We start from the raw sequence: 16,484 nt of genomic DNA, 5'->3' as shown, positions 1-16,484 counted from the left end.
GAGAAAGGATGCTGAGATTTCTGGAAAAGAAGTGAAATTGGGGGCAGGCACAGGCTGCTTGAATTCCCACACTATCCTGCACAAAACATATTGTTTCTATTTCACTTATGAACAAGCAGGAACTCAGAGAGGGTAGTCAGGAAGGAGGTCAGGGCCAATATGGGGATAACAATCCCTTTGTCTACTTTGCATGGGATGCCTGAACATAGAACCCTTGGAGCAGGTATTCCTAAACTTATTTGACCTGCCACCTCTTTCTAGGAAAAAAAGTAATTCAATATCTTCCTGAAAATTTACCTTTAAAATAAAACAACAGGAAGTATTGCCACACACACCCCCTTCCATTACACCAGAAGTTACACATTTTGTGGATCGATCCAGCACCACTTTGGGAAATAAAGCCTTGAATTCCTGCTAAAGGAGCGATTGGGATCTCTACCTGTGAAGAACTACTCATGCTCTGATACTGTGTTTATAGAGTATGTCTCTAGGAGCAAGGAGTGCATGCCCATGGGCTCAGGGGCACACACTGAGTTGTATCTGTAGACCCTGTGACCAAGAGGTCACAGTCACATGGAGGTGCTGGGTTCCAGCCTGAGGCCCTCTCCCTTCTCCCCTGCAGAGGGCCATCCGTGTGCGCAGCCACTCCATGGAGACTATGGTGAGCAGTCAGAAGAAGCAGCATGGCGCAAGCATCCCAGGCAGCCTCAGCGGGGGCATCTCTCACAATAGCATGGAGGTGACCAAGACAACCTTCTCGGTGAGTGCTCTGGGCAGCAATGTCACTCTTAGAGTGCTGGAGGCCAGTGGAATGGGTGGAAGTATGCTTCATACTTCAATCAGACAAGGGCATATTGGTCAGTTTTCTTTGGGTTTCCTTCACAGGGGTACCCCTTCTTGGGGCCAAGCTACCCAAATGAGACACTTCTCTGTGTATATGTGTGTGTATGTGTCAGAGTGATGTCCCTACTTTGTTATTATTAGTGATAATGGTAGCCGTGGTTCTTTGCTATATGCCAGGCACTGAGCTACCTTTGCACATTCTCTCTCTGGAGCCCATAGCAACTCTCTGAGGGCTCCCATTTTACCTGGGAAGGAAAGGAGGCCTAGGGCTTAACTGACTGAGAAAAATGTCTCTCAGCTGAGCTGAAAAACTGGGGCTTGAATACAGGTCATGCCAGAGTCAGAGTTTTCATACTTCATCTCTGTGTGTTTGGTTCCTTAGGAAAGGAAACCTGACTAGTCTCTGGGCTTGGGTCTAAGGGAAGGAACCTGAGTCAGCTCTTTGACAAAGCAAAGTAACTGGATTTGCATAAATTATCCTTCCCTTCCCTCCTTGCTGCCAGTTTACCTTCCAGAGCACACCCAGCCGGGTACCAACAATTTTTATTAATGTTATAAATGGTCTTTCATAATTAAATTTATCTAATATTTTCATAGCTATTATTTTGTTCCTCTCAGAAGGTCTGTTGATGGATAAGAAGACAGAAACCCAGAGTTTCATCTCTTACCCTAGGTTACATAATATATGAAGGGCAGAAGTTGTAGCTTAAGTAACAAGACTTAGGGGGTTCAGAAAGATTAGCTGCAGACTCCCATCCCTCCTTTTAAATATCCCACTTTTCCATTGTACACTCCAGTCCCTGTGTGTCTGAAGATGAGCCCCAACCTTGCTGGATTCCCCCTCCTCTCTGTCGGTGGCATAGACCTAGGGCTGCTGCTTTTCTCTGATTTGTTGGGTCAGCAGCTTGGACCTAGTTGTGGGTAGTGGGTGGTTTGAGGGTCAAGAGCCTGGGGTTCTTGTCTCAATACTGCCAATGATTTTCTCTAAAACCTTGGCTAAACCCCTTGGGCTTCCTCATTTAAAAAACAAGATGGGGTGGGGGCTGGAGAAGTGGTATAGTGATTAGGGCACTTACCTTCCACATGGCTGACCTGGGTTTGATTCCCAGAACTCTAGATCATCCCCTGAGCTCCACCTGAGTGTAGAGCCAGGAGTAACCCCCAAGTACTGCTGGATGTGGCCCAAACACCAAAACCAAAACCCACAAGATGGAATCAGACTCTTTCAAGTGGTGTACTTCTCAATGCATGCGGTTCTCCTATTCAAGCCACCCACCCACCCCGGAAGTTAGTCTTTGGGATCTATAGTGTATTGTTACCTTGGGCCACAATGTGGGGGCCTGAGAGCCTAGGAAAATAGGCTGTATGTGATTAGAGTCTCAGCTCCTGTTCCACACATCTCACCCTTCCTAACTATCTGTTTATTTCCTGTGATATTCCCCCAGATAAGGTAGGGAGTAATCTGCAGTAAGCCTTTGGGGGCCAGCATGAGGGCGTAAGGGGAACGAGATTTGGGTTCCGGGGATGTGAGTGTTCACTGTTGATGTTCTCTGCAGCCTCCTGTGGCTGTGGCCACAGGGAAGAATCAGTCTCGGAGCCCCATCAAGAGGCGCTCAGGCCTCTTCCCCCGTCTGCACACGGGCTCCGAAGGCCAAGGCGAGAGCCGGACACGATGGTAACTGTCCAGACCTACTCCTTCAGATGGATATGGGCATTGCTTCTCCACTTTCCTGTCAGATTCCCACCTTGAGGAGGGTACTGGTGAATTTCCAGAATTGGCTTCCTGCAAGAATTGGCACCATGCAAGACCTTCCCTCCTACCACTCCCTCGGCTCTTATTGGGGGCAGATTTGACTGTTCTCTGTATGGGGCTTCCAGAGTTATTTTTGTTGTATTTTGACCAAAATTAGAAACATTGCTTGGATTCTTTCCTTTGGCCTCCCCTTAACTGCTTATTTAATATCCTCTCTTCTGGAAATTTCCCCCTCATTCTATAGGCAGAATTCCTGAACCTTTTGGGGGTTTCCTAAATGGTCTTATTGTTTATTTTATTTTATTTATTTATTTTCTTTTTTCTATTATTATTTATTTTAATTAATGAAGAAGGTGTTGTTATTTTTTGAGCAACTCTCCTATATTGTTACCAACTTGTTCTTGCAGATTGTCACTGACACTTAAATGGGTGGAAACTTTTGGTATTTATTGCAACAAGTAGCATTTCTTGAGTGTCTGCCCAGTGGTCCTCAAACTAAGGCTCACTGGCCACACAGTCTATTTGTTCTCATTTTGTTTCTTCAAAATACTTCAAAATAAGATATGTGCAGTGTACATAGGAATTTGTTTATAGTTTTTGTTTTTACTATAGTCCGGCCCTCCAACAGTCTGAGGGTCAGTGAACTGGTCCCCTGTCTAAAATGTTTGAGGACCACTGGTCTGGCCTGTGCTATGCTTAGTTGAGAACCACAGGATACACCTTAGAGCTTAGACACTTCAGGTGTGAGGCATAGAAGGCTTTGCAGGGGTCTCAAACTCAATTTACCTGGGGGCCGCAGGAGGCAAAGTCGGGGTGATCCTTGAGTGCAAAGTCAGTAGTAAGCCTTGAACATTGGGGGTGTGTGACCCAAACAACTAAAACAAAACAAAACCAAAAATGATTCCTCTAGGGTAGGGCCACAAAATGTTGTACGGAGGGCTGTGAATTTGAGACCCCTGCTTTAGGGTGACTTCTGCGTCTGTCAAGTTTATGGATGAACAGCTATTTCGAACCTGTTTGGCTCTCACTTGGAGTTTGTATATGTCCCTGAGTACCCCCAATATCTATTGCATTCTCTGAGGGGACTTCTATGGGGCCCTATGACTATAAGGAACATTACAGAAAGCTGTGTGCCCACTGTTTGCTATGGTGCTAAGAGAAGGTTGGGGCTATGTCTTGGTTCTGGGCATGATTGTGGGTGTGGGCACCCTAGCTCCATGACCTCACTGCTCTTCATTTTAATTTCCTCAGTGACAGTGCATCCAGCAACCCCAAGACCCCAGATGGTGGACACTCTTCTCAGGAGATCAAGTCCGAGACCTCATCCAATCCCAGCTCTCCAGAAATCTGTCCCAACAAAGAAAAGTAAGAAGACGAGGGTGGGGGGACTCTGAAATGTGCTCTTTTCTCCCGACAAGCTGAGAATAAGCCATCAGTCAGAGGCCCTGGGACACTGCTGTTGGTCAGAAACCTGGGATGAAGCTAGGTCTCCACTAGGTTTGCCTGATTTCTCTAGAAGAGCCTGGGTTCTGGATGTATGACAGGCCTTGCCTTACTTCCTGTTCTGCAGGCCCTTTATAAAGTTGAAGGAGAATGGCCGGGCCAACATCTCCCGCTCCTCCTCTAGTACCAGCAGTTTCAGCAGCACCGCCGGGGAGGGTGAAGCCATGGAGGAATGTGACAGCGGGGTAAGTGGAGGCCCAGCCAGACCCCAACTCTACATTGAAATAATCCTGGTGGCAGAACCTCCCCAGCCTGATTTTGCAGACAAAGGGACTGTCTGCAAATAGTCCTACTATTTTCCTACTCTGAGAACAGTTGGGGGTCTCTGTTGTGTGCAGTAGCAGAGGGTCAGAGGCGAGGATGAGTGCTCTGAGTTCTGACTGGAGAGGAGAGGGCTCAGCCTTCTACTGTTCTGGGGAGGGTCAGGGGATTGAGGTGGGGAGATTGAAGTGAGAAGGAAAGAGCAAATTTATGTGTGTGTGTGGGGGAGAGATAGTTCTGCCCCTAGATGCCAGGGACCTGTCATAGCCCATAGCCCAGAGGTGACTTCCCTGACCTGACCTCTCTCCGCAGAGCAGCCAGCCATCCACAACTTCACCCTTCAAGCAGGAGGTGTTTGTCTACAGCCCCTCCCCAAGCAGCGAGAACCCCAGCCTGGGGGCAGCCGCCACCCCCATTATCATGAGTCGGAGTCCTACAGGTCAGTTACTTGTGAGGGGTTAACAATGGAGGTGATAGTGGGGTGGGGGCTGTGTACATGGAACTGGCCAGGTTCTGCTTCAATGCCCAGTGTCAGGCCCTTCAGCTCAGCCGACTCACTCCATCATTGATCTGTGTGTGGAAAGAACCTTCATTCAAGCAATCCCCAAAGCAGTCTGGCTTGGCTCCAAGGAGGGAACCATTGTGGGGGAGCACAGAAGTCTGGGGTTAGGCTTCAAATCCTGGTTCTCAGGCCTACAAGGGCAAAGACACTGGGTAATTATCACCGAGTCTTCATGTGCCAAGTAGAAAGAATCTGAAACACATAGTTAAAGTTATTTTTATAATTATTTTTATTATGGTTTAGATAACATGGTTTTAATAGTGTTAATGTTTATTTATATATTTATAATATTTATAGGTTGTTGTCCAAAATTGTCACACTCAACCACTACCAATGTGCCCGAGTCCCTCCACCACTGTCACTCTATCACTCAAAGCACAAACTTGATAAATGAGAAGATATAAAATATGCAATTATTCTTTACTCTTTTCTATATGTCTCATGTAGCTAGTTAATATTTTTATTTATTTTATTTTTACCATTATTTTAATTTTTTATTTAAATTTTCCTTTTGTTTTGTTTTTGAGTCACATCCAGCTGTGCACAGAGTTTAATCATGGCTGTGTGCTCAGTGATTACTCTTGACAGTGCTCAGGGGAATCAAACCTGCATAAGCTAGAGCTGGAGAGATAGCACATTTGCCTTGCATGCAGAAGGATGATGGTTCGAATCCTGGCATCCCATATGGTCCCCCGAGCCTGTCAGGAGTGATTTCTGAGCATAGAGCCAGGAGTAACCCCTGAGCGTGGCCGGGTGTGACCCAAAAACAAAAACAAAACAAAACAAAACAAACAAAAAAACCCTGCATAAGCTGTGTCAAGACAAATGCCCTGTCTGCTATACTATCATTCTGGTTCCAGACATGCTGTTTTTGATATTTTTCTAACCTATCTATAAGCAGCTTAAAGTTGCAAGTGACAAACTAGTTCCTATCAAATGGGATTTGATATTTTGTTTTTGACAGAAACAATTTCTTTGGTTAATTGGGTAATTGTTTTCAAGTACTAGAAGAATATTTGCTCAAATTTTTGTGTGCTATTTACAATGTAATGATTATGACACAACACATTTTCAGTTTAGCCTATATTATTAACATTTTTTTCCCACGTGTTTCTTAAATCTGGACAACAGAACAATAACTCAAGCCCTGATTAGAGCATGTGCTGATTCCTGTGGTATAAGTACTTTTATCTGTATGGAGCTTTGGTATTCATGAATAAGAAGTTAGAAAGAACTTCTAAACATATACATTGAATGTCTGTCTTCTTAAAAAAAATTGGGAGCCTGCCTTCCTGTGAGCTTTCCGGGGAGTCTGCCTTCCCATAAGCCTTCCGTGGAGGTGAGTCGACACACCCAGAAAGGGAGGAGCCACTGAACTTCGCTGGATCTCAGATGCCAGCACCCTTCTGCCTCTCTACTCTGCTGTCCTGCATTTTTGGCCTGATTTCACCCTTGGTGCGGCTCATCAGCCAGCCTGCCTTCCTGTGAGCTTTCCGGGGAGTCTGCCTTCCCGTGAGCCTTCCGTGGAGGTGAGTCGACACACCCAGAAAGAGAGGAGCCACTGAACTTCGCTGGATCTCAGATGCCAGCACACTTCTGCCTCTCTACTCTGCTATCCTGCATTTTTTGCCTGATTTCATCCTGGGTGCGGCCCATCTGCCAGCCTGCCTTACTGTGAGCCTTCCGTGGAGGTGAGTCGACACGCCCAGAAAGGGAGAAGCCAGAGGAGCACGGTTGCTCCGCTCCCCTTCGCGACGGTGCACAGCATTTAGCCGATGAATACAATCACAACACGTAGAAAAACACGCAGTATTAGTGTGACAATGGGGAAACAACACGGGCCAGTGCCAGACATAGAGAATGAAGATGGCAACTCTGATGACTTGAACATGACCAACCACCTAGTCAGTCTCTCAGATAAGGAGTTTAGAATTGCAATATGGAACATGTTCAAAGAACTCAAACAAAGTATAGAAGAGAAAACTAAAAAGAATCAGGAGAATATGAAGATAGAAATGAGAAAACTCCAAACAGAAATTTCAGATCAAATAACAGGTCTGAGAAACTCAGTAGATGAATTGAAGAAAAACATGTTTGAGATTTCCCACAGGTTAACAGCAGCTGAGGATAGAATCAGTACACTGGAAGATGAGATACATAACAATTACATACAGCAGAAGAAATTGGAAAAAAGCCTCAAAGCAAATGATCAAACAATGGAAAAATTACTCAAAGAATGGGAACAGATGAAAATAGAAGTCTATGATAAGCTCAACAGAAACAACTTAAGAATCATTGGAGTCCCAGAGACTCAGGAAGAAAATCTCCAGGAAGAATCAACAGTCAAGAACATCATTAAAGAGAAACTACCAGAGATAATGAATACATGTGATCAAATCCTACATGCCCGAAGAGTGCCAACTAAAAGAGACCCCAGAAAAAACACCCCAAGACACATCCTAGTCACAATGACGAATCCCATAGATAGAGACAGAATTCTGAAAGCAGCAAGATCGAAAAGAGAAATTACATTCAAGGGAACATCCTTGAGATTTACTGCAGACCTGTCACCAGAAACACTCAAGGCCAGAAGGCAGTGCTGGGACATAGTGACAAAACTCAATGAAATAAATGCTTCGCCTAGAATACTGCACCCAGCAAAACTCACTTTCAGGTTTGAAGGAACAATACATAGTTTCACAGACAAACAACAGCTCAAAAACTTCACAGACTCAAAACCATTCTTAAAAGAAAAACTGAACGGCATACTTTAAGACAAGGCTTACCAACAGACACACCAAACTTTAATATAAAGATGGCACTAACTCCCAGGACAATTCTTTCTCTCAATGTCAATGGACTAAATGCACCAGTTAAGAGACACAGAGTGGCTAAATGGATCAAAAAACTCAATCCAACCTTCTGCTGCCTACAAGAAACGCATCTGAATAGTCAGAACAAACATAGACTCAAAATAAAAGGCTGGAGGAAAATCATCCAAGCAAACAACACCCAAAAAAAAGCAGGAGTGGCCATATTGATATCAGATGATGCAAACTTTATACTTAGGAAAGTTGTAAGGGACAAAGATGGACATTTTGTATTAATCAAGGGATATGTACAGCAGGAAGAAATCACCCTTCTAAACATATATGCACCGAATGAGGGGCCAGCAAAATATTTAATACAACTGTTGACAAATCTGAAAAATAATATCAATAACAACACAATAATTGTGGGAGACCTCAACACGGCATTGTCAACACTAGACAGGTCAACCAGACTGAAACCCAACAAGAATATACTAGACCTGAGGAGAGAAATGGAAGAAAGAGGCCTAGTAGATATATACAGGACACTCCACCCCCAGAAGCCTGGATACACATTTTTCTCTAATGTACATGGGACATTCTCTAGGATAGACTACATGTTAGCACACAAAACATACCTCTATAATATCAAGAGGATAGAAATTTTGCAGGCTGCCTTTGCTGACCACAAAGCCCTGAAATTATATATAAACTACAAAGGGACACAGAAGAAAAATTTTAACACCTGGAAGTTAAATAGCCTCATACTGAATAATCAGTGGGTCCGAGATGAAATCAAAGAGGAAATCAAAACCTTCCTGAAAACAAATGACAATGGAGACACAATTTATCAGAACCTATGGGACACAGCAAAAGCAGTACTGAGAGGAAAATTTATAGCTTTGCAAGCACACATCAGGAAAGAAGAAGGGGCATACCTGAATAGCTTAATGACGCAGCTCATAGAATTAGAAAGTGCTCAACAAAAGGATCCAAAAATAGGGAGGCAGAAGGAAATAACAAAGCTGAGAGCAGAAATCAATGAAGTGGAAACCAGAAAAACCATCCAAAAGATCAACGAAAGCAGAAGTTGGTTCTTTGAAAAAATAAACAAGATTGATAGACCACTGGCAAAACTAACAAAGAAAGAAAGAGAGAGAAACTTGATAACTCGTATTAGGAATGAAAAAGGAGAGATCACTACTGATATGGTAGAGATTCAAAGGGTAATCAGAAACTACTTTGAGAAACTCTATGCCACTAAAAATGAAAACCTGGAAGAAATGGATAAATTTTTGGAATCTTATAATCTTCCACGATTGAATGAAGAGGATGTAGCATATCTAAACACACCCATTACTATTGAGGAAATTAAGAAAGTAATCAAATGTCTGCCCAAAAACAAAAGCCCAGGCCCAGATGGATTTACTAATGAATTCTTTCAAACCTTTCAAGAGGAACTACTACCAATCCTGGCAAGACTCTTTCATGAAATTGAAAAAACAGGAAAACTTCCAAATAGCTTTTATGAAGCCAACATCACCTTGATACCTAAACCAGACAGAGATGCTACGAAAAAAGAAAATTACAGACCAATATCGCTGATGAATGCAGATGCAAAGATCTTCAACAAAATCCTGGCAAATAGGATTCAATGCCTCATTAAGAAGATCATCCACTACGATCAAGTAGGTTTCATTCCAGGAATGCAAGGCTGGTTTAACATCCGTAAATCTATCAACATAATACACAACATCAACAGCAAGAAAAATAAAAATCACATGATCATATCAATCGATGCAGAGAAAGCATTTGATAAGGTCCAACACCCATTCTTGATCAAAACTCTCAGCAATATGGGAATGGAAGGAACCTTTCTCAATATAGTTAAGGCCATCTACCACAAGCCAGAGGCAAATATTGTCCTCAATGGAGAAAAACTGAAAGCCTTTCCTCTAAATTCTGGCACAAGACAAGGCTGTCCTCTCTCACCACTCCTATTCAACATAGCACTGGAAGTACTCGCTATAGCGATTAGGCAAGAAAAGGATATCAAGGGAATCCAGATAGGAAAGGAAGAAGTCAAGCTCTCATTGTTTGCAGATGACATGATACTCTACTTAGAAAACCCCAAAGACTCTACCAAAAAGCTTCTAGAAACAATAGACTCATATAGCAAGGTGGCAGGCTACAAAATTAACACACAAAAATCAATGGCCTTTCTATACACCAATACTAATAAGGAAGAAATGGACATTAAGAAAACAACTCCATTCACTATAGTGTCACACAAACTCAAATATCTTGGAATCAACTTGACTAAAAATGTGAAGGACCTATACAAGGAAAACTATAAAACTCTGCTCCAAGAAATAAGAGAGGACACGCGGAAATGGAAGCACATACCCTGCTCATGGATTGGCAGGATTAACATCATTAAAATGGCAATACTCCCCAAAGCACTGTACAGATTTAATGCGATCCCCCTAAAGATACCCATGACATTCTTCAAAGAAGTGGACCAGGCACTTTTGAAATTTATTTGGAACAATAAACACCCTCGAATAGCTAAAGCAATCATTGGGAAAAAGAATATGGGAGGAATTACTTTCCCCAACTTTAAACTTTACTACAAAGCAATAGTTATCAAAACAGCATGGTATTGGAATAAGGACAGACCCTCAGATCAGTGGAATAAGCTTGAATACTCAGAGAATGTTCCCCAGACATACAATCACCTAATTTTTGATAAAGGAGCAAAAAATCCTAAATGGAACAAAGAAAGCCTCTTCAACAAGTGGTGTTGGCACAACTGGCTAGCCACTTGCAAAAAATTGAACTTAGACCCCCAGCTAACATCATGTACGAAGGTAAAATCCAAATGGATTAAAGACCTCGATATCAGCCCCAAAACCATAAGATATATAGAACAATACGTAGGTAAAACACTCCAGGACATTGAGGCTAAAGGCATCTTCAAGGAAGAAACTGCACTCTCCAAGCAAGTGAAAGCAGAAATTAACAGATGGGAATATATTAAGCTGAGAAGCTTCTGCACCTCAAAGGAAATAGTGCCCAAGATACAAGAGCCACCCACTGAGTGGGAGAAACTATTCACCCAATACCCATCAGATAAGGGGCTAATCTCCAAAATATACAAGGCACTGACAGAACTTTACAAGAAAAAAACATCTAATCCCATCAAAAAATGGGGAGAAGAAATGAACAGACACTTTGACAAAGAAGAAATACAGATGGCCAAAAGACACATGAAAAAGTGCTCCACATCACTAATCATCAGGGAGATGCAAATCAAAACAACGATGAGATACCACCTCACACCACAGAGAATGGCACACATCACAAAGAATGAGAATAAACAGTGTTGGCGGGGATGTGGGGAGAAAGGAACTCTTATCCACTGCTGGTGGGAATGCCGTCTAGTTCAACCTTTATGGAAAGCGATATGGAGATTCCTCCAAAAACTGGAAATCAAGCTCCCATACGATCCAGCTATACCACTCCTAGGAATATACCCTAGGAACACAAAAATACAATACAAAAACCCCTTCCTTACACCTATATTCATTGCAGCACTATTTACCATAGCAAGACTCTGGAAACAACCAAGATGCCCTTCAACAGACGAATGGCTAAAGAAACTGTGGTACATATACACAATGGAATATTATGCAGCTGTCAGGAGAGATGAAGTCATGAAATTTTCCTATACATGGATGTACACGGAATCTATTATGCTGAGTGAAATAAGTCAGAGAGAGAGAGAAAAACGCAGAATGGTCTCACACATTTATGGGTTTTAAGAAAAATGAAAGACATTCTTGCAATAATAACTTTCAGACACAAAAGAGAAAAGAGCTGGAAGTTCCAGCTCACCTCAGGAAGCTCATCACAAAGAGTGATGAGTTTAGTTGGATAAATAACTACATTTTGAACTGTCCTAATAATGAGAATGTATGAGGGAAATTGAGAACCTGTTTAGAGTACAGGCGGGGGTCGGGTGGGGAGGAGGGAGACTTGGGACATTGGTGATGGGAATGTTGCACTGGTGATGGGTGGTGTTAAGAAAAAAAAAAGTGTAACTTTAATTTAGTATAATTGTAGGATAACTATATACCTCTATGAAATATATAAAGTTAATCTTAAAAAAAAGAATTGGGAATAGATAAAAGAGGAAATGATGAATTTTGAATATTATTTCTGAGGAATACAACTCAACTCATATCATTTTTAAAAATGACTCCAACAACCAGTTTTTGGAAAAAAAAAACAAACACAAACAAAAACAAAATACCCCCTCCCCAGCAAACCAAAGAACTAAAAACAGGAGGACTGGCTCATGTGAGTTGATGCAGGTTAGCACTGGCCTTTTGGAGAAGAGGCAGCTATCTAACCCCTTCCTCCCAGTGACCCTTGTGACTCCTCATTCTATTCTCATTTTCCTAGATGCCAAAAACAGAAACTCCCCGAGGTCTAACCTGAAATTCCGCTTTGATAAGCTCAGCCATGCCAGCTCCAGTGCGGTAAGTTTCTCCAAAAGGCCTTCCCGGGGCACATCATCTGGGGCAGGGGAAAGAGGAAAGCCGATGTTCAGGTGTGGGGGTGATGCTGGGAATCCCCATTACGTTGTCATCAGCCATCGGGACTAGGGGACAGCTATGATCTACACTGCTTGTTAGAGCTACATCCAGGGCTCCAAGGGTGTGAACTGTCTACTTTGGGTTTGCGTGTCTCATCTCAGCTCATGGAGTGCTATGGGTTCGTGGGGCCATTGTTTAAAATTCTGACATGGATCCATCTTTAAACAGAGTCACTAATGTGAAAGAGGAGTCCTTCATCTTTCAAATGTGAGTCAAGTATTTTCCCTGCTGGGCTCTGGGTGATGGGATGTCTCTTTACAATTAGGGGGCTGGTGGTCTCAGCCCCAAGAATGGCTAGAAACATTGTGACAGTGGGGAGGGCTAGTCACTATCCCTAAGTCCTCTGTGATAGTAGCATGGTCTGGGTGACAATGGAAGCGGATAGCCTCAGATACAGGGGAAAGGTTGCCTGACAGATTTTTGGTCTCCTTTCCTGTATCCTCAGGAGCTTGGTTCCAGAAGGCAAATGGGAAATAGCATAGAACTTGCCTTATTCTCCTGGGGGTTCTTTAATTTGCCTTCTTGCCCCTCTGTTCCCTGAAACCTGGCTATATATCTAGTCAAGGCTCTGGGCCAGATGTGCTCTTCCTGAATATCCATAGTTGCCCAGTCCCCTAGATTATATACAGTCTGATGATCCCTGGAGGACTTTTCTCCCTGGGAATGTATGGTTTTCAGTAGAGTATAAATCTGCCTGAATCCACAGCTTTCTTCCCTCCCTGAACTAAAAGCAAGGGGATAGGTGAGCTGAGTCCTCTCTCTACAATGGGAGTTATCACACTACCAAGTCCCATTATGTGCTCCGATCCCTCCATTCCGCAGTTTCATGTGTATTTCCCCATTTTCTAGCTTTGTAATTTGGCCTCAGCTTTGGCAGCTCTTTATGAGACAAGTAGGTCTCTGGCTTCAGTCATGGTAAGGAGCAGGGGTGCTCTCCCTCCTTCACTCATCATCTTCCTCCTTGTCTCCCCCAGGGAATTCCTGGTTCTGCCTTGGAGAAAGCTCCAATTCCAGAAGTTTGGGGGTGCCATTCACTACTCTGTCATGGTCCTGTTGTCCTCTCCTCAACACAGCCCTGCCTGTCCCTTCACCAAGATGTCCTACAAGCACCTCTTCATCTCTGCACAAGATCTCATCTCTCCAGGCTCCCCAGCTTCAGCCCATCTGGAGTGATGTGTGTCTTGGCCATTTGTCATCTTGTTCTGTCTATAGAGGAAAGAGTTGGCCATGGGGGATCTGGGTACCTGATAATTAGGCAGAGACCAGAGAGACAGAGTGGTGAGAGGGGATGGATAGGGACTGTAGCAGGACACTGTGCCCAGGAAGGGCTGGGGGACTGAGTCACAGGCCCACCCACACAGGTAAACAGAGCAGATAAATTTAGTGATAGTGGAAAGAGCCCTTTTCCAGGAGTCAAATGTGTGGCAGTTTTTGAAGATGTCTTGACAGAAACCAGCTCTTCTGTTTGCACATCTCTGGAACTCTCATACAGATTAAAAGCTTCTTCCTTACCTGCATCCATCAGGCTCAGGGCTGCACTCATCCCAACTGCCTGGCATCTGCTGCAGCTGAGCAGCCGGGGACATGGCCTGTTTCCAGGCAGGGCATATTTCTGCCCCCTCTTAGGACATTCTGTTCTGCTTGTTGATGCTGCTCAGGTAGTGTTTGCTGTGGCAAAGCCATATGTCACAGTGTCTCCGCATTGAGCAAATAATTTTTCTATGAAGAAGGTTCAACCAGGAATGAGAAAGAATTCAGGGAGAAGGAGCCAAGGCGTGCTCTGTGGAGGGAATATGGCAGGGCCAGGGACTGGGCAGGGGCCAGTGTATTTTGGCAGTAGTTTTGTGACAGGTCTATTGAGAGTTGATCTGCCCATTGGGTATCCTGCAATCTTGGCCCCAGTTAGGAGTCTTTCAGGTCTGGTGTGCTCCCTCCACTCCTAGCTAGAGAGCTCTGGGTGCACCCACCTCTCATTGCTCACTTCTCTGCTTCTGCAGGGTTATGGGTCCATGTTGTCCATTGGCCCCGGTAGTGTTTACAGTTGGGACAGTCTCCAAGTTTAACAAGAGCATCTGGGCAGTAGGCCCTGTGCTGTGTGTATCAGTTGCCTGCACACGGGGCTTTGTGACTCTGCCATTAGGTGACAACCAGCTGGACCCAAGCTTTAATGAGCAGATGCCAAGGGTTTCCAATTGAAATCCTTGCATGGGGATCTGGGCCTGTTTCCAAGAGAAGGCATATAAATGTTAGACTTGTTTTTCACTGATGTGTCTATTTTCTCACTGCTTTTTCCATTAGAGTCCAACCTCGCTTCTTCATTCCCTCACGGTGACAATATTTGCAGGCTAGTGGCCCTGTCTCCTCACATTATGGGAAATGTGTTTACTTTATATACTAATCTAGCTAGAGGGACAGTAAAATAGAAGTTTAGATTTTATAAAAAAAATAAACTGCCACAGCAGCACCCACTGCTAGATATGGCCTATGACTTCTGGTAGGTTCTGTTGGTCATATTTCTGAGGGAATGCCAGAAGTCTAACTGGGCTTCTTTGTGAACTCTGCTTATTTTCTAAGGGGGCTGCTAGTCATAGCTGCCCAGTGGTTGTGCTGTGTTGTGTCATGATCTGGGGCCTTTGGACTTTCCAGGTTGTCCCACTCTGTCTGTAGGAATCCATCTTTCTGCTGCTTTCTGCAGCATCCATTCCCTGGAGGACTTTTTCTTGACCTCCGAGCCAGTAGTGGTGGTGGTGGGGTCTGGGGGTGGCCAGAGAACCTGAGAGGAACAAGCATGGACCCCAGGAGTGGACTAAATTCTGTTAATGTCACTGTCTGGTTAGGACTTGACATATATCTGGTTAGCATCAGAGAAATACAACCTGGTCTTGAAGGGAGGCTGCTCTGAATCATCTCTTAACCCAGATGTCTTTTCCTTTTGTTGCTACACCCAGTTTTGGGACTCAAATATTTGCTCAAGCCTCCTTGGTCCTTGTGACAGGACTCACCCTAATGGTGCTCATGCTGGTATTTGTGGCACTCTGTGCTTGAGTTATGTTTTCTGCCTAATCAAAAAGAATGGAAGTAACAACACTTCTCAGGCTCTGAAGGGCTCACATCTGTCCCTGCCCAGTCCAAGTTTAGCAGATGTAGAAAAGCTTGACATCCAACGTCTTAGCTACTAGTGAATAGAAAGTGGTGTTTTATGGAAAACATTTTGTGATTCAGCCTTGTGAGCATTATCTTGTTGTTCTTCACCTTTCTGGCTCCCTATAGTATCCAACCCAGGCAAGTAGGATGGTTGTCTTCGAAGTAGGAAATTTAAGGAGGGAGAAACAATTTGCTTTGAAGACACACACTCAATGGGATTAAAATATGCAAAGCAGGATCCTTCTTCTGTTTGTTGAATAGTAGCAGCATTTCCTGGAGCCCTGAAAAATGCCTCCAAAGTACTGTTAGTGACAGCTCAGTTTCCCTCCAGTGCATCAGAAGCGACAGGCTCTTAGGTTTTACAGTGAAACTTCTGGGATTTGGATGCAACTTAAGCAAAGAAAATGAGGGCAAGCGATTCCAGGAAATATTTATCTGGGACTTTAGTTTTCTAACTCTGAATTTGGGATGGGGTGGAGGCCAGGACATTGATGCAACAACGCAAGCCTTCGTTTCTTCCTTTTAAGTTGAAAGTGGTAAGATGAAACTGATTCTGTAAACAGTTTAAAATTCATAATGTAGAAGCCTCAAGTGCTAGACTTTTTTTTTTTTTTTTTTTTTTTACTTTTACCTTGGTGCTTTAAGTAAAGTGCCACCTCAGACACTACCTTTTTCATTCAATTCCGAGTCAATAGACATGTTTTTTTTTTTTGTTTTTGTTTTTGTTTTTTAAATAGAGCATGGTTGGAAGACCAAATAGATATAGAAGGCTGGCAGGAACCAGGCCAATTATCCATCCATGCTTGGGGCCTGCTACCCCTTTCTCAGAAGAGAGGGCAGGTAGAAGTTAGCTAAGACTGTTCTCCAAGCCTGGTGGATTTGGTGATGCTTGTCCTGGTCTGCCACCAGCCCCTTCCCCACATCTTCCAACCTATCCCCACATCTCT

The 16,484-nt window shown here is 43.7% G+C and overlaps 1 protein-coding gene across 3 annotated transcripts in view; it reads left to right on the top strand.

The window, feature by feature from the left end:
* RAP1GAP2 (RAP1 GTPase activating protein 2) overlaps window positions 1-15,737 on the top strand; it is a 263,550-nt gene extending 247,813 nt beyond the window's left edge. For all 3 annotated transcript variants that reach the window (XM_049782321.1, XM_049782311.1, XM_049782302.1), the window contains 8 exons: window positions 623-760; window positions 2,400-2,518; window positions 3,848-3,961; window positions 4,167-4,284; window positions 4,673-4,799; window positions 12,200-12,276; window positions 12,562-12,600; window positions 13,368-15,737. In XM_049782321.1, coding sequence (XP_049638278.1) covers window positions 623-760; window positions 2,400-2,518; window positions 3,848-3,961; window positions 4,167-4,284; window positions 4,673-4,799; window positions 12,200-12,276; window positions 12,562-12,570 — 702 coding nt within the window. In that variant the 3' untranslated portion in view covers window positions 12,571-12,600; window positions 13,368-15,737. The remainder of the gene's footprint in view (window positions 1-622; window positions 761-2,399; window positions 2,519-3,847; window positions 3,962-4,166; window positions 4,285-4,672; window positions 4,800-12,199; window positions 12,277-12,561; window positions 12,601-13,367) is intronic.
* Window positions 15,738-16,484: the final 747 nt, after the last annotated feature.

The sequence above is a fragment of the Suncus etruscus genome, chromosome 1 (assembly GCF_024139225.1).
Source record: "Suncus etruscus isolate mSunEtr1 chromosome 1, mSunEtr1.pri.cur, whole genome shotgun sequence".
Classification (NCBI taxonomy): domain Eukaryota; kingdom Metazoa; phylum Chordata; class Mammalia; order Eulipotyphla; family Soricidae; genus Suncus; species Suncus etruscus.
The sequence above is the reverse complement of the archived record's forward strand: the minus strand, read 5'-3'. Positions and strand labels throughout refer to the sequence as shown.